At 44.1% G+C, this 25,050-nt stretch overlaps 1 protein-coding gene across 1 annotated transcript in view; it reads right to left on the bottom strand.

Moving 5' to 3' along the window:
• Positions 1-9,008: 9,008 nt before the first annotated feature.
• Positions 9,009-25,050, bottom strand: part of Lig1 (DNA ligase 1) — a 33,643-nt gene continuing 17,601 nt past the window's right edge. The window contains exons 12-28 of the mRNA XM_028782992.1: positions 23,376-23,548; positions 22,547-22,713; positions 22,122-22,198; positions 20,893-20,984; positions 20,582-20,681; positions 19,388-19,473; positions 18,651-18,766; positions 18,217-18,312; positions 16,384-16,494; positions 15,759-15,830; positions 14,119-14,263; positions 13,879-13,961; positions 12,471-12,623; positions 11,571-11,624; positions 10,816-10,959; positions 9,332-9,424; positions 9,009-9,236 (exon numbers count right to left, since the gene is read on the bottom strand). Of these exons, the coding sequence (XP_028638825.1) occupies positions 9,156-9,236; positions 9,332-9,424; positions 10,816-10,959; positions 11,571-11,624; positions 12,471-12,623; positions 13,879-13,961; positions 14,119-14,263; positions 15,759-15,830; positions 16,384-16,494; positions 18,217-18,312; positions 18,651-18,766; positions 19,388-19,473; positions 20,582-20,681; positions 20,893-20,984; positions 22,122-22,198; positions 22,547-22,713; positions 23,376-23,548 (1,843 nt within the window). The 3' untranslated portion in view covers positions 9,009-9,155. The remainder of the gene's footprint in view (positions 9,237-9,331; positions 9,425-10,815; positions 10,960-11,570; positions 11,625-12,470; positions 12,624-13,878; positions 13,962-14,118; positions 14,264-15,758; positions 15,831-16,383; positions 16,495-18,216; positions 18,313-18,650; positions 18,767-19,387; positions 19,474-20,581; positions 20,682-20,892; positions 20,985-22,121; positions 22,199-22,546; positions 22,714-23,375; positions 23,549-25,050) is intronic.

The following is a 25,050-nucleotide window of genomic DNA, read 5'->3' as shown; positions in this document are numbered from 1 at the left end:
ACCAACAGAATACAAGAGATAGAAGAGAGAATCTCAGGTGCAGAAGATACCATAGAAAATATTGACACAACTGTCAAAGAAAATACAAAATGCAAAAAGTTCTTAACCCAAAACATCTAGGAAATCCAGGACATAATCAGAAGACCAAACCTAAGGATAATAGGTATAGAAGTGAGTGAAGACTCCCAACTTAAAGGCCCAATAAATACCTTCAACAAAATTAGAGAAGAAAACTTCCCAAACCTAAAGAACGAGATGCCCATAAACATAAAAGAAGCCTTCAGAACGCCAAATAGACTAGACCAGAAAAGAAATAACTCTGGTCACATAATAATCAAAACACCAAATGCACAAAACAAAAAAAGAATATCAAAAGCAGTAAGGGAAAAAGGCCAAGTAACATATAAAGGCAGACCTCTCACCAGATACTATAAAAGCAGGAAGATCCTGGACAGATGTCATACAAACCCTAAGAGAATACAAATGCCAGCCCAGGCTACTTACTGTACCCAGCAAAGCTTTCAATTACCATAGATGGAGAAAACAAGATATTCCATGAGAAAACCAAATTTACATAATATCTCTCCACAAACTCAGCACTACAAAGGAAAATAGAAGGAAAGCTCCAATACAAGTAGGGAAATTATACCCTAGAAAGAGCAAGGAAGTAATCTTCTTCCAACAAATCCCCCCCAAAAAAAAGTAGCGACACAAATAATAATAACAGGAAGCAACAATCTCCTCTCCTTAATATCTCTTAACATAAATGGACTCAATTCCACAATAAAAAGACAGAGACTAACTGACTGGATGCGTAAACAAGACTCAGCATTTTGCTGAATGCAGGAAACCCACCTCAGTGACAAAGACAGACACTACCTGAGAGTAAAAGGCTGGAAAACAATTTTTCAAGCAAATGGTCCTAAGAAACAAGCTGGAGTAGCCATTCCAATATCAAATAAAATCAACTTTCAATTTAAAGCTATCAAAAGGATATGGAAGGATATTTCATATTCGTCAAAGAAAAAGTCAACCAATATGAACTCTCAATTCTGAGTATCAATGTACCAAATGCAAGAGCACCCATTTTCATAAAAAAAAAAAAACAAAAAACAAAAAACCCTTACTAAAGCTTAAAGCGCACATTGCATCTCACACAATAATAGTGGGAGACTTCAAAACCCCACTCTCAGCAATGGACAGATCATGGAAACAGAAACTAAAAAGAGATACAGTGAAACTAACAGAAGTTATGAAGCAAATGGATTTAACAGATATCTATAGAATATTTCATCCTAAAACAAAAGAATATGACTTTTTCTCAGCAATCCATGGTACCCTCTGCAAAATAGACTATATAATCATCACAAAACAGGCCTTAACAGATATAAGAAAATTAAAATAATCCCATGCATCCTATCAAATCACCATGGACTAAGGCTAGACTTCAATTAATAACAAAAACAATGGAAAGCCAACATTCACGTGAAAACTGAACAACACTCTACTCAATGATAACGTGGTCAGGGAAGAAATAAAGAAATTAAAGACTTTTAGAATTTAATGAAAATGAAGACATATCATACCAAAACTTATGGGACACAATAAAAGCAGTACTAAGAGGGAAACTCATAGCTCTAAGTGCTTACAAAAAGAAACTGGAGAGAGCAAACACAAGCAGCTTGACAGCACACCTAGAAGCTCTAAAACAAAAAGAAACAAATACACCCAAGAGGAGTAGACTGCAGGAAATAATCAAACTCAGGGCTGAAATCAACCAAGTAGAAACAAAAAGAACTATGCAAAGAATAAATAAAACCAGGAGATGGTTCTTTGAGAAAATCAACAAGATAGATAAACCCTTAGCCAGACTAATCAGAGGGCAGAGAGACAGTATCCTAATTAATAAAATCAGAACTGAAAAGGGGGACAATTCAAAAAATCATCATATCCTGCTACAAAAGCCTATACTCAACAAAACTGGGAAATCTGGACGAAATGGACAGTTTTCTAGACAAATACCAGTTACCAAAGTTAAATTAGGACCGAATAAACAATCTAAACAGTCCCTAACCCTGAAAGAAATAGAAGCAGTCATTAAAAGTCTCCCCGCCAAAAAAGTCCGGGAGCAGACGGTTTTCGTACATAGTTCTATCAGACCTTCAAAGAAGACTTAATACCAATTCTCTATAAACTTTTCCACAAAATAGAAACAGAAGAAACACTACCCCATTCATTCTATGAAGCCACAATTACGCTCATACCTAAACCACACAAAGACCCAACAAAGAAAGAGAACTTCAGAACAATCTCCCTTATAAATATTGATGTAAAAATACTCAATAAAATTCTTACAAACTGAATCCAAGAACACATCAAAACAATCATCCATCCTAATTAAGCAGGCTTTATCCCAGGAATGCAGGAATGGTTCAATATATGGAAATCCATCAATGTAATCCACTATATAAAAAAACTCAAAGAAAAAGACCACATGATCATCTCACTAGATGCTGAGAAAGCATTTGACAAAATTCAACACCCCTTCACAATAAAAGTCTTAGAAAGATCAGGAATCTAAGGCCCATATCTAAACATAGTAAAAGCAATATACAGCAAACCAGTAGCCAACATCAAACTAAATGGAGAGAAACTTGAAGCAATCCCACTAAGATCAGGGATTAGAAAAGGCTGCCCATTCTCTCCCTACCTATTCAATATAGTACTGGAAGTCCTAGCAAGAGCAATTAGGTAACAAAAAGGAGGCCAAAGGGATAGAAATAGGAAAGGAAGAAGTCAAAATATCTCTATTTGCAGATGATATGATAGTATACTTAAGAGACTCCAAAACTTCCACCAGAGAACTCTTAAACCTGATTAACAACTTTAGCAAATGGCAGGATATAAAATTAACTCAAACAAATCAGTAGCCTTCCTCTACTCAAAAGATAAACAGGCTGACAAAGAAATTAGGGAAACTATACCTTACATAATAGTCACAAATAAAATAAAATAAAATAAAATAAAATAAAATAAAATAAAACAAAATACCTTAGTGTGAATCTAACCAAGCAAGTAAAAGGTCTGTATGACAAGAACTCCAAGTCCCTGAAGAAAGAAATCAAAGCAGATCTCAGAACATGGAACGATCTCTCATGCATATGGATTGGAAGGATTAATATAGTAAAAATGGCTATCTTGCCGAGAGCAATCTACAGATTTAATGCAATCCCCATCAAAATTCCCACTCAATTCTTCACAGAGATAAAAAAAGCAATTCTGAAATTCATTTTAAATAACAAAAAACCCAGGATAGCGAAAGCTATTCTCAACAATAAAAGAACTTCCGGGAGAATCACCATCTCTGACTTCAAGCTGTACTACAAAGTAATAGTGATGAAAACTGCATGGCATTGGTACAGAGACAGGCAGGAGGATCAAAGGAATAGAACTGAAGACCCAGAAATGAACCCCCATACCTATGGTCACTTGATCTTTGACAAAGGAGCTAAACCCTTCCAGTGGAAAAAGGACAGCATTTTCAACAAATGGTGCTGGTTCAACAGGAAGTCAGCATGTACAAGAATGCAAATTGATCCATTCTTATCTCCTTGTACAAAGCTCAAGTCCAAGTGGATCAAGGACCTCCACCTAAAACCAGCTACACTGAAACTAATAGAAGAGAAGGTGAGGAAAACCCTCAAATACCTGGGCACAGGGCAAAAGTTCCTGATTGGAACACCAATGGCTTATGCTCTAAGATCAAGAATTGACAAATGGGACCTCATAAAGCTGCAAAGCTTCTGTAAAGCAAAGGACACTGTCAATAGGACAAAGTAGCAACCAACAGATTGGAAAAAGATCTTTACCAATCCTACATCTGATAGAGGGCTAATATCCAAGGTATACAAAGAACTGAAGAAATTAGACTCTAGACAATCAAATAACCCTCTTACAAAATGGGGTACAGAGCTAAACAAAGAATTCTCAACTGAGGAAACTCGAATGGCTGAGAAACACCTAAAGAATTGTTCAACATCCTTAGTCATCAGGGAAATGAAAATTAAAACAACCTTGAGATTCCACCTCAACCAGTCAGAATGGCTAAAATCAAAAACTAAGGTGACAACAGATGCTGGAGAGGATGTAGAGAAAGAGGAACACTCCTCCATTGTTGGTGGGATTATAAACTGGTACAACCACTCTGAAAAGCAGTCTGTTGGTTCCTCAGAAAATTGGACATAGTATTACCTGAGAACACAGCTATATCACTCCTGGGCATATATCCAAAAGATGTTTCAACATACAGCAGGGACACATGCTCCACTATGTTCATAGCAGCCTTATTTATAATATCTGGTAGCTGGAAAAAACCCAGATGTCCTTCAACAGAGGAATGGGTACAGAAAATGGGGTACATTTATACAATGGAGTACTACTCAGCTATTAAAAAGAGTTCATGAACTTCTTCGGCAAATGGATGGAACTGGAAAATATCATCCTGAGTGAGGTAACACAATCACAAAATACACATGGTATGCACTCACTAATAACTGGATATTAGCCCAAAAGCTCACAATACCTAAGATACAATGCATAGACAACATGAAGCTCAAGAAGAAGGAAGACCAAAATGTGGGTGCTTTGGTCCTTCTTAGAAGGAGGATCAAAATGCTCAACCAGAGCTCCCAGGGTTTAAACCTCCAACCTGGGAACACAAAGGGAGGGACTCATGGCTCCACCTGTATAGGTAGGTGAGGATGGCCTTGTTAGGCATCAGTGGAAGAAAAGGGCCTTGATCCCTGAAAGTTTGGATTCCCTAGTGTTGGGGAATTCGAGAGCAGGGAAGCGGGAATGGGTGGATGGTGGGGGCACACGCTCATAGAAGTAGGAGAAGAGGGGATGGGATAAGAGGTTTTGGGCAGGAATGGGAGAGGAGATAACATTGAAAGGCAAATAAATAAAATACCCAATTAAAAAAAAAAACAGGTAATGAGTCTGGCAATTGTAGTCGAGCAGTCGAGACTTTTGTCAACAATTTATTATGGGGATTTTGAATAATCCTCAAGGACAAAGTATTGTGGAAGAGGCCCATGAAACTTTAAAAAGATTGGTGAGACATACTGTTGCTGAGACAAAGAATGATGCCAACCTGTGAGCTTGCTGAGTGCCCTGACAAGAGTGACTGGGGAGCTGTATTGGACATATGTTCCTGACCCACCTTTGCTTGCCTATATCCCAGATGAGACAAGCTGCCTTGCCTCAAGTTTTTAGATCTTGTGGGATAGAGAATCAAAAAGATAAATAATAATGTCTCTTGTATTCTTCTTTAAGGTGACCAGCTATTAAGACTCAATCATGTACTGGTCTAGAAATCAATCCAATATTGGAAATAACAGTCTATTTTTGGAAGACTGGATCTGGACATTGTCAGAGACATATTTGGAAGTTAGCTGTAGTTCACTATGATGTTAAGATAGCAAGAGATAAAGTTGGGACAGGATCTACATTTCAAACAAGGGTTAGTATATGTTTTAAGCCTCTTTTAATTGTCAAGCTAAAATTGGTTTAGTCTCCTCTACAGTATTTGTTGTAAGTTGCATTGACTGTATAATTCTCAATTGTGTTAGTGTGTTGAAACCTGGAATGTCTGTTATGGGGGTCTATCAACCAGCTTTTGTCTTATTGCCTTGAGTATTAGAAAACCTTGATTTGCTGGAAAAAGCTTGAAAGTGCTGGAAGAAGTGAGTTAGGCTTTAAGTAGAAGCAAGAGGGTAACAGGTTTGATTATTGCTGGTATTAACACTTTAATTTATTGTTAGCACCACTGCTTCTGCAAAAGCACTGACACAAGGAGTTAAGACAACTATTTTTGTTAACCACCTAGCAAAAAAATGTTACTAATGTATTGAGTATACAAAAGGATTTATATAGGTATCTGGAACAATGGATGATGCTCTATAACCTATTCAAATTATCTGAAGGAGGTTTAGGCTTCAAGAGTTAGCAGCCATCTCAAGTGTAATGACAAATATCATTGTAGTGTTACTTTTGAAATTTACAATGATTATTTAAAGATACCTGTAGGATATTTGGCATAATCCTAACACCTCTCTGGGTGTGTTAACTCTGCATAGTGAGATTATGAATTTAAAGAATGTTGCTCTGTTGAGCTTTGATGCTGCAGATAATACAGATAAAATTATCCATTGCCTGAGGTCAGTATTTCCATTTTGGTCAAACCTCAGGAATGGCATATATTGCTTGACCAGGCTAGTCCTTCTTGTCCTGGGAATACTTTTATTCCTGCACATCATGTTAAAGCTTGTCTCTAACTACATCAACAGGCTGGCAGCCAAAGAACATGACTTGAAACTGATAATGGACCCCCAGACAGAGTTATTAATTTAACAGGCTGGCAAGATAAGTACGGGTAAGATTCTGCACAGAGCCTTACCTACCTAAGACATGCATTGCTTTTGATAATGCATATTCCATGATGGGTAAGGAAGCATTCTTGTCAGAATGACCTAATACAGGCTCAGTCTTTTTAATGAAATAAAGGGGGAGAGGTTGAGAGCCTTTGGGGCTACTTGGCAAGAATCTGACATTGGCCAAGGACAAGGAAGTAGGCTTCAGGCAGGAATCTGACATTAGGCTAGAACAAAGAAGTAATTTCAGGGAGGATCTAAATCTTAGGCTAAAACAAAAAAGTAATCTCAGGCAGGAATCTAAATATTAGGGTAGAACAAAGAAATAATTTCAGAAAGGAATCTAAATTTTAGACTAGAACAAGGAAGTAGACTTCAGACATGAAAATGACCTTGGGCTAAGACAGGGAAGTAGGCTCAGATACTTTGGTCATCCTGATAAACCCCTGGAAACAGTGATCACGGGAGTATTCAAGTAACTGGGTTTAATGCCTTGCTTTTTCTTTGACTATTTGTGCTTATTGTATTGCTTGTTCCTTGACTATTTACATGTACTATATTGCTAGACCCTCAACCTAGAACTGACCTAATACATGCATGTAATCAAAAAGGAAGAGGGGGTATAGGATAAGGGGTTCTCAGAAGGGGAAATGGAGAAACGGGATGACATCTGTATTGTAAATAAATAAAATATCCAATAAAAAAAAGAAAAAAAAAAGAAACCATCTCCTAAGTTCATGAAATGTATTAATCTCTTCTCTAAAACAGTTAAGTAAGCAAGAATCCTTAATCTAAGTGATTTTCTCCAGTTTACTGAGATGATTTTAGAGACAGCCAGGAGTTGTAGGGAGAACCAGTTTCTGTGTTCCAAAAACAAAAACAAAAAAAGTTCAATAAACTACAAAAAGGTCTTAACTCCCATGTAGAAACTTTAGAAAATTTAACAAAGGCTTTTGTTTCTAGTAAACTCAACTGCAATCATTCCTGACAAAGGAAAACTAAAACTTACCTTAAGAGTAAACACAGCCAAAGCCTGGAGGGCCTGAGTCACAGGGATCTCAATTACATTTCCACTGGTCTTTGTCAAGTGGACAGGAATCTGCAAAAGCCTTGTCCTGAGGAGCTCCATTTGCAAAACATGGTTACAGCATGGCTGTTCACCACATTTCCACAACATTTTGTTCATTCCTAAACCTACAAGCATCTGACCATCATTCCCTAGCCTCTTGGCTTCTATAAACCCAAATGAGATCAGAGCTATGCTCATGGCTCCACTGTCCCTAGAGCTTTGCATTCCCTTACTGAACAACCTACCTGGTTCCTCCGGTTTCATATCATGGTTCTTCTGGTAATTAAGCCTGGAAAACAGGCTTCATCTCTCTTGTCTGCCAGCCCTTACTTAGGCAGGAGGACTTACCTTGCCTGGGATTAAACTGGCTAGAGAATAATCACTACACCCCTAACTTGTCAAGAGCTGGGTGTTCCTGGCAGCAACCTGAACAGTACCTTGATTTTGTTGCCAAGATGGCAAAAAACTTGCAGGCATGGCAATGGGCAGTGTGCCCAGAACAACTGTCTCCTCTTCATAACAAGCCAAGATGAGGGACAGTGAGGAACAAGCTCCAGATAAAAGAATGACACTTGAAAGCAGATACTTCTCCCAATGACTAGCTTTGTTACCTCTTAGCCTCATTGGCAGCTGGTAAACTCACTTTTATCATTTGTGGGCTGAGGGGTGGGCCCATGAAGAATGTAACAGATCTTCAGCTAAGCATAGAGAGGTCTTTTTATATCACAGTACATGAACAGTCTGAAGGGTTTGAGGGCACAGGCCAAATATCAATCCACTGCTTGCTAGATGAAATTTGTAGCAAGCAACAGTATCCTGTTAAGGTTTTCTTTTTCTAAAAGACATAGACAATAATTGTACCAAAAGAATAGCTTCATTGGATGAAGTCATGCATAAGACATTTAAGGCTAAGTCTGGTTCATTTTACACTCACATGGAAAAATGTGGTTTCATTCATAGTTAGATTGTTTAACAATGCCTTCGCACCATAAAATACTTCCCAGCAAGCTTTGCTGCAGGTTATGGTCATGTGACTGAGATCTGGTCCTTTTGCACCATTGTCTCCCAAGAGCATGCACAGACCTTGTTAGAAAGATGTGGGAGTCACTGCCAGCAGAGCTACTGGATTGGACTACTAAGTGCTGATGCTCCTGGCAAGGGCACTGGCAGTTTCAGTATTCTCATCTATATCTGTAAGAGAGCTAACAGTGTCAACCTGACAGAGGGCTTGGAGTTCAAAGAAGTTAAAACATGAAAGCTCTTGATTGTTGCTATCCACTGACTAACACTGACAACATGTGGCTATTTAAAATAAAATGAACTGTTCTAGTCCTAAGTGGCAATAGTCATGTTTTGAGTGTTCCACAGCACAAGTGGCTAGAGGCTGCCGGACTGCAAGGAACATGTCCAACACCTGGCTATATGCTATACCTATATGCTATATGCTGTACCTGTGTGAGCTCATCAGAGCGACACCACAGAGCTCAATGTAGACCTCTTCACCAAGGTATTTGATATAGTCATTTATTGAAGAAAATGAAACATCCCAGCCCCAGGATCTCACTCCTGTGATCCCACACACACCAGTCAACACCACCAGTCCAATAGTACCCATGTTCTCTCAACCTCCATCCCAGGCTCAGGAGAGCAGGAGGTTAATAGTCTTCAACGTCGGAGTCCAAGTCTGAACTTTGCTGGTTCTGAATCTGACTCTGCTTCCGGTACAAAGAGGCCACCTGAGGAGAGCAGAGGTAGTGGGTATCAGCAGCTCCCCAGTTATTCCCATCTTTATAGCTCCTAGCCAGAACCAATCCTCTACCCAGGGCCTCACCTGGTCACTGGTAGTGGCCTGCTCTGGCTGCTTGTCTTCACGGACACGAATGAACCGAGGGAAACGAAGAGAGATCCCTTTCTCTTTGTCCACCTGTGGGAGAGGATAGTAATATGGGAGGGACTCTGCTAGGCTCCAACTGCAATAAGCTGACAAGTGACTCCCTATCTGGTGACTCCCTCCTTCTTTCCTGACCTGGGCCTTAGCTCAATGGGGCTGAGCAATGGGCCGTAAGAATTAAAGAAGGTGTCAGCATGTTTGAAATCTTGGTACCTGATGTACTGTAATCCTAAGAAAATACAAGATTCTATAGTTACTTATATTGTTAGCATCTTGATAACCATGAACGCTGAAAAGCAGGTAGGGATTTAATGTCAGCTAGCAGTTCTCAGGAGCCAAGCAGCAGTTACCACAGCTCTCTGTGAAGCTATCTCTTTCTCACCTATGAACACAGGTGCAGACTGGCATTTCTGTGAGGCTTACATGGGTAATATGCCAGTTATTAAACTATGAGTGAGTCATAGTAAGGTAGGACAAAGGTAGCTCCGTGCACTTGGTGCCAAGGGCCCTGTATCGCTACTGTATAGTAAGTGTAAAAATAACAATGAGATAAACCAAGCTTGGTAGAACTCGATTATAATCCCAGGTGATCAGGAAGATAAGGCAGAAGAATCTCAAGTTCAAGGCCTGTGTGGTTTAAATACACAAAACAAAAACACAGGGAAAAAAAGAGGGATATGGTAAAGCAACAACACCTCAGTGAAGGGACTTGGCTCAGTGGTAGAGCCCCTGCCTAGAATTCCCCCAGTGAAGGGCTGGGGGTATGGCTCAGTAGTAGAGCACCTGCCTAGAATCTCCCAATGAGGGATTGAGGACATAATAACTCAGTGGTACAGCATCTGCCTAGAATCCCACAGTAAGGGCATTTAGTAACCAAGCAGTTATCTTAGGCTCCAAGAAAACCCTAAAAGCCAACAACAGCAAAAACCTAGGAGGTCCACATTGCAAAATACAAGTCTGCTTCTACTCAGAAAGTACATACCAGCCAACCTTTAGGACAGGAAGAAAGGTCAAAGAAAGAGCCCTTTAAGTTCAGTTGCACTATCTCCTGTGTGCTGCTCACTGACTGCTGGAGCCACCAAGACTATATCACTGATCTGTTCTAACATATGGACATTAGCCATGGAATTGCAAAACTTGGTACCATGACACCTAATTCTGAGTGACTTCAGTCATGAAGGAAACCCTTGTGATACAAGCTGAACTTTCTATGTCTGGGTTCTCAAGCTACTTAACAGACGAAGGTGAGATGCTACCAAACTGAGAAATGTCAATGTCTTCTTTTATAGCTGAGAATGATATCTGACACCTAAATATATTCAAAGTTTTTTGATTACTATACAGGAGCAGCACATCCCAAGATCTCTCCCCATCACCTCTGCCTTTCTTCCCTCCAAGAGTCCTTCCCAGACCCCAGCACTCACCAGGCCCCGTGCAGCAGGGTAGATGGGGGACAGGGAGAGATCAGCACACTTCACCTCCCATACAACGCTTGGGTCCAGCCAGTGGTCTGGGGCCACTGCCCCATCAATCCTCACATAGGGGCGTGGAGTAGGCAATACCAGGGCCTGCAGTAAACAGAGGAAAAGGAGATGAGTTTAAAATCTCAAAACCAGGGCCAAGGCTGAGGGGGATGGAGATTAGGGATGAGAGAAGGGCAGAAGAAAATGGAGCACTCTTTAAAGACAAAAAGCTAGATGAGGAATATCAAAGGGAAATGGGGAAAGAAAGGAGACACATTGGATCTGAGAAGGATACTAAAAATAGAGGCAGAAGCCCAGGGAAAGAGACATTAAGACAAAGACACACCACACAAGGAGAGAAGTTTTTGAGGAGGGTGGCACAAGCCTGGGAAACAGCAGAGAGATAGCCAAAAATGGGACAGAGATGGGTCAGACCTGATGATACTAACACACAGGGCAGAGCTTCATACACTAAAATACCTGAACCCATTAAGAAAACTCATCCTTCTCTAGAGGCTCATGGCACTTCTCAGGGAAAACTACCAGAACCCAATGGCCACATGTGTGTTGGGCTGGGACATGCAATCTCTTGGACAGCATCACCAGAAGTAGCTGGTAGATCTGGGACTTGAACCTGGATGTTCTGTAATCCCATGAAGCCAGAGCCCTGTACAGAGTAAGTGTGGTGAGAGACACCAGGAGGTCACAGGGCCCACCTGCAGGCTCTGGTGATGTTCTTCTAGCTCCTCATCACTGAATCCAGTTCCCAGCTGCAGGAGAAAATGGCAGATTAGAAGTTCATCTGGCCAGCTGGCCCAGTAGTTAACCCTGTTCTTGCCACCTGAGATGAAGTGGGGTGATGCTACTGAGATATCGGCCACAATTCCCTGCCCAGAAAGGCTGTGCTTTTCATGCACTGTCCTTTGCTCTCTAAAAACAAAAACAAACAAACAAAAAATCCATTTTCTGTTGACTCTCTCCAATGTTTAGGCAAGATCTCTCCCACTAAGCCACCACTTCTCCAGCCCCTCACTGAGGAATTCCAGGCAGGGGTTCTACCCCTGAGCCACAGACCCAGCCCTGAACTGGGGGACACTGAGCCATGCCCCCAGCCTCCCACTGGAGATACTAGGCAGCAGCTGTACTGCTGAGCAACATTCCCAGCTTCATACCCAGGATGGCACTGGCCTTGTGACTCCCTACGTCCCAAGTGGCTGGGATCACAAGCTTGCACCACCACTTACCACTCCTACTCTTAACATTACCAACGCAATGCTAAAATGGGAGTAGTAAGTCTGTGCTGCCAGCTACCTATAACTGTTTATGTAAGTTTCTAACTAGACAGGTGCTGTCTGTATTAATAGCCTGATTATTTCTTGCCTTCTGCCCTAACAATAATGCTTTTAAAACTCAGTTCTAGATAAATACTGTAAAATGGTAACATGCTAGTGCCCAAAAATATAACAATTACAAGCTGCTTGATCACATGAGTGGATATGTAAAATGACACTCATCTATTCAGAGTTGACTGAACCTGCACATGCATGATAACAGGTATACCCCAGAGTAAAACTATATCCCTCCCAATTCTGTGATCAGCACCCAGTCCCCAGGACCTTGCATATGGCCTGCAGCTCTTCACTCTCCTCATCGTAGGCAGCCAACAGGAAGCCTCCATACCGGCCAGCCCGCTTCCCCCGGCCCAGGTAGGCACCAATCACCACAAGGTCCAGAGTGTCACCGACACCATCCAGGTAGTCCTTCTTCAGCTAGAGGAGGGAAGTGAGGGATGAGAGGGGCAGCCAGCCAGAGGGAACACGCTACTAGATGTGTGTGCTTGAGAGCTTTGAGGAAGAGAAGCAAGGCTCAGGGAAAGCTGCAAGTAAAAGTGCTTTCCAGCTTGAAGCAAAGCAAATGAGCTGGAGGCGTGTGAGGGGAATCATCTTTTATCTTCCCAGCTGAGCTGGAATCTGGATCCTCCTGCCTCAGCCTCCAGAATGCTGGAATTACAGTATGCATACACACCCAGCTTGGGAGGCATTTAGTTTTTCTCTTTGCTTCAGTTCCCAAATACCCATTTCTTCACCCTTACCCATCCATTCAAGAAACACTTAGGAAGCACCAGCTGAGTGTCTTGCAGGCACTTACGATTCTGGGAACAAGAGTAAACTATTGCTAAGGTAGGGAAGGTTTGTACACAATGACCTGATTCTAGACAGGAGAAACAGAGCAGAAAAAAGAAAAAAAAATGTACAGCAGGACTGGCTTGCACAGCTCCCAAGAGCCTCCATCTGTCATCTTGTGCCAGAACACATTACCCTACTCTCCACAGTTTTACCCAGTCCTACATCCACTGGCTTATTCTCTAAAAAGCAGCCAGAGGAACCCTGCAAAATGACAACAGGATCACACGACTTTCACTAAGATCCTGCTGACTTACTGAAACCTTTAGAAAAGAACCCAGTTTCATCTCACAAGGCCCAAGGTGCTACAGTCTTACAGCCTGTTCCCTTGACCTCCCCTGATCACTCTGTGTCTGACATCCTGAGCCTACTCCACCTCTAAGCCACTGCACCTGTGGCTCTCCTTCCCACCTACTCTACCCTCTTTACATAACCCACCCCTTCCTGCTGTCCACTGCTGGGCCCAGATGTCACTTCCAGAGAACTCTTCTGAACTACCCAGGGCCCTCTCGAGACTCGCCCTAACCAAGCTGATGCTTTCCATGAGTTCATCAGAGGCAGGTTACCCTGGACACAACCCAGAAGCCTTTCCTTTGTACAACTCATACAACAAGGACACAAGGACACAAGGACAAGGGACATGAAGTCCAGGCTTGGCTTACTCACCATGATATCACAGTGAGTTCCTGGAAGAACCATTAACCACGCTTTACTCCAGGACATCTGACTGGAGTAGAATCATATAATGTGATCACACATTCAATTAGGGAGTAGATGGAGACTCTGTAACCAGTAGGGATAGACATCCATACTGGGAAGGCCAAGCAGAGGCCAGAATCACCTTGAGCCAATTGTGTGACCTCTTGGCGATCTCATACGTGGCATCAACATCCAAGGTCTTCACCATCAGGCCCTCACAGGAGTCTGTAGGAAACATGGAAGCCTGACTAAGGAGGCAGTGGCTCACAAGACATAATAAGCAGGCAGGATTCCAGGCAAATACCAGGGTTTGGGAGATGGAAACTTCAACACAGGTACAGCAAAGCTTCAAACCCTGGGAGAGAAGAGTAGTTACACTCACCCTTCACTGACTGCTCCAAGAACTCAGCAATCTGCTCGATGTCCTTGGTGTCCAAAGAGGTGGCGAAGACAAACTCACCCTCTGTCTCCACAAAGTTCTCCCGGAGCAGCTGCCGGCGTCGAGACAGGGGCTGTCGAGTCAGAGACTATGAGGAAAGAAAGTGGGCAACACTGAGGAAACAAAAACTGTACAAGTCCAGACCTTCACAACATACACAGGGTCACACACTCAAGAGGGTCTTCCCTATGCTAATGAAGGACTGGGAGTCACCTTCTAAGTGAGAAACACATTAGTCAATGCAACAGTCCCTCAATATCTATGGAAGCCTTGCCCTAGATACCAAAGTTCAGACATGCTAACGTCCTTTATACGGTTCAGTAAGCTAGGCAGGGGTGGTCCCTGCTTGCTAACTTAGGAGGCCGAGGCAGGATCACACACACAGATAAACTTTATACATGCAGACAATACAGATATAACCTGAATGAGATATCATCTACCCATGAGAAGGCTAGCCTCTGCTCACCATACTTCTCTAAGTTAAACTCATCTGTCTGGTGGAAACAATCTGAGCTCTGTGGCTCAGTTAGCCAGGTTCATATAGAATGTCAGTTCTCCTGATACCCCAGTAACAGATTCAGATCTGGACTAGTACAGAGATTTGATGGCACTGGCCAGACAGAAGACATCAAGAGAGAAGCAGAAAGAGGAGGCAAGAAAAGAATGAGAGATCTTACCACTCAGCCCAACCCCATAACCACATAGGATGATTTCTCACCAGGCTGAGGTGAGAATGATTTCTAGTACCCTAAATGACCATTTTCAAACTTTTCAGTCTCAAGACCCTTAATAACCTTTTTTCTTTCCTTTACAGCAGATGCTACAGACTAGAGATATTTATGAGACATCAGATCTCATAAATACCAGGCATGTACTTCTGAGCCCCAGCCCTTCACTATGGGATTCTAGGCAGGGACTCTACACTGAGCCACGCACCCAGCTTATTAAAATGTACTTGAGGACTCTGTTTAAAGAGGTTCTATTTAGGGGGAAAGGAGAGGGGTCACACATCTTGATATCTGTGATACAGAAATTTGAAATTTAAAGATTTGTTAATTCATTAAAAACCAGTGCACCGAATCCACCCAGATAGCATTTCTATGTCCCTTTCTTGTGCCCTGCAAGTGAAGCCCGGGGTCTTGAGAAGGAGCTAGGCAGACGGTCTACTCCTGCGCTACACCTCCACACCTCTGGACAGTGTGGCCCATAAAACACATCTCTGTTTAGAAATGAACAGCGAGAAGGGGGCTACAGCTGAATGACAGTGTACAGACCCCTTTGTTCAAGAGAGCAGAAGCTGGCTTCTCCAGTTTCTGCAGTCATGGGGAAAAAAACCTACTTCATACAGATATGACAGAAGAAAAATCATATAAATGTAAAACCACAAGAAGAGTGCTCAAAAACACCCTGCAAGGAAGACTGGGGGCCTCTGACCTCCAACATCTACACTTAAGAGAGCTACTGCCCGTGCATGAGATCCCAGCTCAACGCTGGAGTAGAATCAGAAACAGAAACCAAAGAGACAGCTCCAAGCTCACACCAACCTGCCACCCTGTGGCCACCTGTCACAAAGCAGAACTCACCTCTCCATTGAGGTAGATGAGGTCAAAAGCATACAGACACACTTGCACCTGTATCTCCGATGCATCAACCTCCTAGTTGGAACAGAATAAAAGATCAGGCATGAGGGGAGGAGAAGTGGCATTCTGTGCCCTATCTCATCATGTCTCAGACTGACCCTACCATTCCTCACTCCTACCCCCAGCTAAGGTCACATGGCCTACGAGGCAGCAATGCTGCAGGCATAAGCCCTAAATGAGAATGGCTCTTGAGAAATCTTAACTTCATTCTCCTTCACACATGATTTGCTTTCCAGCCGCCCTTGTAGCTAATGATGATAACATTCCACAATTCTAGCCAACTAAATATAGAAGGAAAGCCAGCTGAGGTACAAGATATGTGACTTCCCCAACAGGGCTTTCATAGTGAAATGACAGATACAGGAAAAGGACCCTTCCACCTTCCCTAACTGGGATGCTGGGATAAGAATGTGATGGCTTGGACAATGGTGGCCACTTTGTCGAAGCTAGGGGATCCACATCCAGATTCATTCTGCCCCTTAGAGAACCAAGTAGAACCCCAAAGTCAGGACTGGGAGGAAAGAAACAAAGTGTGGCACTGCTCCACAAGTGTATGGGTTGATGCTACCTTGCGCTTGCGCGTTGTGAGCACTTGGAATGGCTGGATCTGCTTCTTTTGCCGGTCCCAAGCCACAGCCTCAGTGTCCAGAATGAAAGATGTGACTGAGGGGTGTTTAATCTACAAAAGGAAGAAGTCAAAAGACAGAAGCAGGCCAATGAATTCCTTTACCCTCTCACTGCTCTCACAAACCACAGCTGACCTCAGCAAGACACAAGTCCTCACCAAGGTATACTAGCTTTCCTGATGACTTGCCGTTTGGTACCATAGAGCCGACACTGCAGCAGCAGCCAGAGAAACTTCCCTCTTCTCTTAACCACATTCAACTTCCTGTGAACCCAATACTTCCACTCTGAGGTCTGGCGAAGCCAGATTGTCTCAACCTCACCACACCTTGCCTCAACCACCCCAACTGCTGGTCCTCCCATACTGCATTGACCCTAACTGCAAAAGTCTCTGGTCAGCAGACAGGGTGGTTGTCACAAACCCTGATTATTATGGCTGTACTTGCTGATAAAAATGGTATGCCTGAGTTGTAGAGAACTCTTCATCAGTCCCTGATCCTCTCTCCTTGCCTGGTTCCCTCAGCCTCTCTTCACTTCAGCACATCAGCAGGTGTCTCTAAGGGACAGACGTCTCACAACACTGAGCATTTACATTGCTTGCCTTCCTCCCCACTCTCTTTCCTGTGGTCTGCCTTCCCTGGAAAGCCGTCTTTTCCCAGGCACAATGCCAGGAACTGCCTTTCTCATTGTATCCCAGAGCTAGCTGTATGATTTAGGAGCACTGCTTTCTTGACAATTCAAAAAAAAGTCCAATTCAAATCTACTTTTCCCTCACTAGTGCTAGGGATTAAACTGAGGGTCTTGGGTAGCACATGTCAGGCAAACGTTCTACCACTGAGTCATACTCATACTACCAGTCACTCACTGGTGTTTTCAAAGCAATAGCTCCATCACTGAGCCATGCCTTCAGCTCCTAACTGGTGCACTAAAGACAAGTGCAATACTACTAAGCCGCACCTCCAGTTTCTCATTGGTAAGGCTCTAAACTAGTGTTCTAACCGCTGAGCAGTATCTCAGCCACAGTTATGGTTCTTTTTCAGTCACAGATATTGGACCTTTTCTTCAGAGTCCACATTGCCCATCTGTAATGAAAGCAGCAAGCCCTGGCTGTGGTACCACAGGCCATGGCACATAGTAGAGGCCTAATCAACTCTTGCTGAATAAGAACTGGCATAGAAGACAACAGATTGCTTAAGGCCATTTCTGGGATATAGCAAAATGCTCAGTGGTAAAGAGTAATGTTCTTGCAGAAGATCGGGTTCAATTCCCAATATCCGCAAGGTGCAAAGAAACTTCTGGCCTAAGACCGAGCCCTGCTCTGCCTCTGAGCTACTTGTACAGCGCCAGCTGCTCACACTCCAGTGTCCTTGAGATCCTCTCTCAGCCTTACCACTGGATAGACTCCAGCCTGATCCAGGATTCTACTGAAGTTGTTCATAGGAATCTGTGTTAGACAGTATCCATAAGCTGAAGCAGGTGGGGGTGGTGGGCTGGGTGGGACATAAGCCTAAAACTTTCTTTCTGTCTCTATCCGGAATATAGTGGCTATGGGGAGACAAGAATGGGGATGAAAAGCTGACCAATCAAAGATAGTGGAATCAGAACAGCCTACACCTGGCTCCAGATCGGAGAAATAAGCAACATCTGCTCAGGCCACACTGAAGCCAAGTTTATTATATGCAGATATATATTTTCCGAACTTTTCCTACTGGACCCCATCCCCACAGAACCAGGTTTGTCTAGAGGGGGCTGTACAACCCAGCAGGCAGATGCTCACCTTGGGGATGCGGCTGATAATGTCAGGATACTTTCCTGTGTTGTCTTCCTGGTTCCTGCTGAAGATCTTCACTTCTCCACCTTCCAGAACGTGGATCTACCATCACAGGAGAAGGAAGGGGAAAACAAGCAAGTCCTTCCTATGTGACACTGTCTCCAGATCTCACCTTCACTCAAAGACTGGGAAGCTCAAAGAGCTGCTACACAGATCTGAGAAAATCATCTCAAGTTTCCTGATACCTTGAACCTGTGTCTGGTATCCACCATCTTTTTTATTTTTCCTGTTTGTTTTTTTTTTAAACTTCTATTTAAAGTAAGTGAGTGTGTGTGTGTGTGTGTGTGTGTGTGTGTGTGTGTGTGTGTGCATGTTTGTATGGCACTTAAGACCTATACCGTGTACCTTCCCCATACAGGAAGGGTTGGACTCGCCCATACCTGTGCCCGCTGCCCATCGTATTTATACTCGCAGGTGAAGTCGACCTCCTCAAAGCGTTTCAGGACCTCGCTGACACCCCGAGTGGGATGCGCCAGCATTGGTTTAAGAGGGACCCCTGGGAGGAAAGAAAGAAAGTTAGAGGGGCAGAGGAAAGGCAACAGATAATGAATTAGAGGGAGAAGTAAAAGGTACCAATGTGTATTTGGACCTACTACTCACTTCTCCTGACATCATATAAGGGAGGACTACCCACATTTCAGAAGAGAAACCTGGGTCCCCATACCAGCCTCCCTGGAAGCTAATAAAGGCCATAAATGGGCACAGAAGTGATAAGTAACAAACAAGTAATATGGTCACATTAGTCATATCCTTTACAAGCAACGTTACCTTCCCCTTTTCCCCGATCATACAGGCTTTAGAGTGAAAGGAAGCAGACAGAAGGACGAGATAGAAGGAACCCAGGTCCCTGGATGAACACTAGAGCACAGCCACATGTTGCCTCAACTGCCTGCCTTGCTCCGAACATGTATGTACATGACAAATTCTCTGTGGCTAAGCCACTGCCTTCTAGACTGCTACAGCCCATCCCTGGCTTAGTTCATAAAGAAGACTTGAGAAGGAAAAGATAAGGGCCTCAGCAAAGACAACAAGTACTCAGAAATTGTTTGGATGTAGTTGTTCACACATGTTCCACAGAAGATAGCTGCCCCAACCTTGAGGGCCTATGGAGTGATACCTGGGCTCAGCTTGCAGTGCTCTGGGAGACGTTCCAGGCCATGTTCCAACAGCACAGGGATGATTCGATCCAGGTCAGGCACCTCACTAGGCACGGGTTGGAGAGAAGAAAGCAAGATGACAAGGTCTTTTGTTTTCTTCCATAGTGCTGGGAGAAGGGGTAGAACCCAGGACTTGGGCATATGAAGAAAACGTTCTGCTGCTGGACTATTCCATACCCGCAACCCAAATAGGGCAGACCTAGGCAGGCAGTGGCAAATTCCAGGGAGTAGATTCTAGGAAAGCACACTCTTAGCCCCTCACTGGTGGATTCTAACAACACAGTCAACAACCCCACTGCTTGATTTTATAAGAAAGGATCTTGCTACATATCCCAAGTTGGCAGAGAACTTGAAATACCAAAGGTATATTGGGATTTCAAGTCTGTCCACCACACCCAACCCATGACAGCTCTTTCTACAAACTCCTAACTGAAAATTCTACTGTCTACATACAAGTATAGAGATCCCTCAACCCATCCCTGGGCTTTACTTATCTCTGTGACCATGTCCCCAACTCCTGCCACCTGGTGTTCTACTCTCAGTCACCACACATCATGCTGATTTTTTCCCTCAGCATGCACTCTCCATTACCCCTTGCTCATGTCCCAGTGACTGTATCCCACTCAAGGCTATTGCTGACATATTCAGCTAATCTGAGACTGGGCAGAGTGGGTTGGACAGAACTTGGCAGATGGTGGATGCTACAGAGACTGAGCCACTGGGAGATCTGTGAGAAACTCATCACTGCTGTGTGCCCAGCACCCAGGGCAGTCAGGTGCAGATCAAGTGCAATGGGGACATTTGTGGAACTGCTCACTCGCTGTCCCTCTTTCCTCTGGCATGATCACCAGGTCAGTCAACGTCCTAGGTCAGCTTGCAGGCCAAAGTCCTCCCATGTGGCTCACAATAAAGCCCTAATCATCTCTGTGCTGGTAATATCTATTATGAGTAGTCACTGGCCTCTTCTCTGGGTACCTTAGGGCTTTGGCTGAAACTCTGGGCATCTTGTGCCTGCAGCCCTCACATGCTATCTCTGCCTCTCACTGCTCACAACCCAGCATCATCCCTATCTAGACCACAACCCCTTGCTATTATGAGCCCCATGTTAGTCACTCATGTGTTAGTCATTATTCTGCCCCAACCCTGCATCTCACCAGAAGGTCTGCTTCAAGATCATGCCTCGTTCTTCCAACCACATCTTTCTGGCCTCTGCTGTCTTGCCCTTCCCAGCATCCACCACAGCTATGGGAAATTCTATGAAAAGACCAACCAGCAACTTAGTCATGAGCAAGACCCCTCAGTAATTCAAGGGTCCAGGGTCACAGAGGGTGGCATATGGCATGTGATAGGGCAAGAAATGAGGTAGGCTGCCCAAGTGCATTCTCAGAAGAAAATGGGGCAACAGATGGAAAAGAGAAGCCCTGGTAACACAGGGATGGGATGAAAATGGGCCAGAGCTACTCACCTTGGCCAGGGGGTGTGAGGCTCACAGCCTGGGCAAGAGCAGCCAGCACCGACTGCTCAGCCAGCCCAAGGCGCAGCCGCCCACTTAGGGACCTGAGGACAGAGCAGCAGGTGTGAGCTGACTGGCCACTCTCATCTTGCCCACCACACTTTGCCTGCTCCTGTCTCCCCAGCCTCCACCTTTTGTGGAACCTCTTCAATATTCAGTCGTCAAAGCCTCAAAGGGACCCAAGATATTATGTAACTCCTAGAAGATGAGGAAACAACCAGGGGCATCCAGAGACGGCTATGACCGATGGCCACTGGGAGACACAAGGAGGAATCTCACAGCCAAGAGGGCAGAGGCTTGAGGAGGCCAAGTTACAGGCAAAAGCTGAAACAGAACCTGATTTTGCTAGTGAGTCTGTCAGTCAAAAACCTGACCCATCCCAAGCTGGGTAGCCACACTGCCTGCACCCTACCTCTATCAGCTCCAGTGAGGATAATAGGATCTACCTCACACAGTGGCTGGGAGACTAGATGGCATCAAACAGTAGGTATAGTAGTAGAACACCTAAAAAATGCTTCAAGACACACTTCAAGAGAAATAGTAACTTTCCTTCCACTGTCATGACAGCTTATGCTGAACTCAGGTCAAGGGAGATATCAGTAATCAACCACAAAATTTACCCTTGAACTCCAGGATCCTTCTCTAGGCAGCATCACCAGTGGAGGAGAATTAGCCCATGACAGAAAGTAATTATGGTTTGATACGAGATGTTCTCCACAGGCTCATACTTTGAATGCTTGTCTACAACTTGGTGATACTATTTTGGGAGGCTGTGGAAACTTCAGGGAATGGGGCCTACCCAATGGAAGCAGATCACTAGGTCACTATATAGATGGTTATACAGGCCTTAGTCTTGGTATTACTCTGCTTCCCTGTCTGCTGTGATATGAGCTGCCTTTTACACAGGTAACTCCTGTTACCATAAACTCTACCATGCCTTTCCCACCAAAATGGACCCAAACCGTCCAAGCCATGAACTAAAATATTCCTTTTCTCACCAAGTGGTCTAACCACAGTAATGCAAAGGTAACTAAAACGGACTTCCAATGCAAAGTCAGAACTGGGTCACGTTGGTACTTTTCTCGTGAGAAGGCAGTCGGGGTGTTAGCAGTGTCTGCAGCTGCCAAGTGCTCACCAGCTAAGTCCATACGCCTCCCCAGTCCCATGAGCCCCGTATTTACCTGGCAATGAACCGGGCTTCCGAGTGGCGGCAGGCAACAAAAAGGCCCTTGATAATATCCATCTTCTTGGCCATGGACTGAACAAAGTAGAGAATAGACAAGGAACCATCAAAGAACACTTTTGAATTTTGGAAAAGCTGCCACTGCCATGATCACCACCACATCACCTGTTGTAGTATCTTAATCTGAGAGCAATGACAATGAGCTAGCTCTCTTTGCCTCTTTCCCTTTGTCCAACAAGCATTAACAGGTGTCCTGACACCCAGGAGACATGGCTTTAGATGCTAGGTTCTCCAAAGAAGAACGGAAAGAGACATTGTAAACAGCACAAGCACAAATGAACACTAAGGTACACAGTCCCCACGGGCTTTGCTTTGGGTCTTGGGGCATTTGAGTGTTGGGATAAGCCACCCTGCTCTACTTACAGCACTGCCAGTGAGTCGGGCAATGTCACAGAATTTGGTAAAGACTCCAGAAATGGTAAGTGGAGGTGGAGGCAGCATGAGTCTCTGAGTGCTGCGGCTGTTCTCGGCCACGAGACCCACGTCCCCCTTTTCAGCTACCTCAGCCCGAATGGACTCCAGCTGACGACCTTGATAGAGGAGGCAGTGGGGAAGAAAGTAGGAGAGGACACTGCACCAACCTGTTTCTCTTTACTGGCTGGATGCTTCTCTAACTATCTGGGGCTTCCCCTTGTCTACAGACTGTTTCCTTGGTACAACTAGTAAATGCCTGCTCCCATTAGGTCAGTATAAGAAGCCTAAGCAACAGTCAGTCTGAGAAAGACAAGCAACTGGGTGAGCACACACAGACTGGGAGTCATGTGTAGATAGAACTAAAACCTGTGGGATGGGATGGGGCCAATGGAGGTGGAGAGGGCTGCCTGTTCGATCCTTAATTGGTCTCTAACAGTCTCCAGCCTCTTGTTTATTGTGTTTCTATTGCTCTGCCTTTTAAAAAGTATGAGGTACCCCTTGACCTTGCTTATGTTTGAAAACAGAGTCCTAATATGGCACACCTGAGGTAAGAGCAGAAGGCTGGCTAGAAAGACAAGCAGGTAGTCAAGATAATTCAATGGCTTTCATCACCTTCCCTCTCCATCACACAGGCTGTGCCTTCCCACCTTGTACTGTCCAGACCTTGAAACTCTGGCCTTGTCAAGTATTCTTCCACTGGCCTCTTCCTCTACCTTTATCCCCCAGTCCCAACGTTTTTACAAGCTTCAAGTGCCCTCTCTTGTTGGATCTCTCCTACCTGTGGCCTGGGCAACTGCCTTGAGGAGGACACCATCACCAACACCCAGCTCTAGTCCCTGCTGAGGTGGCCCGAGGCGGTTGAGGCTGAGATAGAGAACAGGGAGCAGGTCTGAAGGGGACAGGGCCACCACAGAGCGCAGTAGGTTGCTCAGTGTCTCCACCATCTTGAGCCTGAAAGAAACGGCCAGGGTGTGTCCACCTATGTCAAGTTCAGTAGAGTGTGGCATCCCAGGAAGTTAGAAGGATAAATGAAAAGAACAAGAGAAGGAATGAAAGGAGAAGGATAAAGAGCCAAGGGAACAAAGACAGCTTGCTTGTGGAAGGGTAACTGAAAAAATGACAATGAAGATGGTGGTAACCACTGACAGAGAATGGCAGCCATGCATAGACACTTCCTCAAGAAGCTTTACACCCTTTCCATCATTTAACTGATGGATCCATACCCACTCTGAGACAGGTGACATTATTATGCCCACTGTACAGATGAGAACACAGGGACAGAAAGACTTACCCAAGGTCAGGAAGCTAAGAAGCATCAGGCTGAGAGCCAGGTCAAGGCTGTTCACTCTAGGACACTCAAGCCACTGAAAATGATGGCCATGCTTCCTGTAAATGTTGTTCTCCCACTTATGTGGTCTAACTAAAGAGCCATGTGAGCTGGGGATATAGTTCAGTTGATAAGATGCTTGCACAGCATATACAAATCCCCACATAAACTGGGTTGTGGAGACCCACATGCAATCCTGGTACTCAAGAGGTGGAAGCAGAAAGAGCAAGCAGTTCAGGGCCAGCATGAGATACATGAGACCTGTCCCCCACTCCCCGCCAAAAAAAAAAAAAAAAAAAAAAAAAAAAAAATTAAAGAAAGATTGTGCTTTTCTTAGAACAAGCCTAAAGAACAATTCTTTTAGAAAGGCAGGAGGAAAAAGGGAAACACAGAATCACCTCATCACTCCTGTGCAAAGACCACAAGAATGGATGGCTGATGCAGAAAAAAAAATCAATTGCTGGATGTTAGGATGTACAGACACCTTCCTCCACAAAGCCATGTCTGCTCAGCTCCAGAATGTGACATATCTGGAAACAGGAACTTTGCAGGTATGATTAAGGATGTAAAGAAAAGCGTGCTGGATAATGATGATCCCTAAACCCAGGAAAGGGCATGGTGATACGTATAAGCCTAGAAATGCCAAGGCTGGCTAGAGTCCCAGAAGATGGAAAATGTCAGGTTAAGTTCTCTCTCAAAGCCTCAAGAGCAGTTAACCTGCCTGCCAACAACCAAACTATTACCACCATCTTAGCTTTAGACCTCAGGCTTCCTGTACTATGGGGAAATACTTTCTATCGTTTTAATTCACCTAAGGGCAATCTGTTTCTGCTGTCCTGTGACAGCAGCAGAAGTGAAACAGTGAGTGAAGGTTAGGAAAGGAACAAGAAGTCTTCACAAGGTTGCCAAGAGGGAGACTGCACAGTGAAGCAGACAGTTGAGTGATGGAAGACCAGGCCAGCGACATCATATGCAGTGAGAAAACATTGTCTGAAACTAATTCTGAGAAAACGGGCTATAAATCCAAACTGAGAACCACCAAAACCTTTAACATTAGCAAAGTCACAAAGAACACAGATAGATGGAGGGAATAGGCCAGCTAAACACCATGGGTGAGAATCCAGAC

The sequence above is a fragment of the Grammomys surdaster genome, unplaced genomic scaffold, assembly GCF_004785775.1.
Source record: "Grammomys surdaster isolate TR1022 unplaced genomic scaffold, NIH_TR_1.0 949, whole genome shotgun sequence".
NCBI lineage: Eukaryota > Metazoa > Chordata > Mammalia > Rodentia > Muridae > Grammomys > Grammomys surdaster.
Note: the sequence above shows the minus strand (reverse complement) of the source record. Positions and strands in the feature narration are given on the sequence as shown.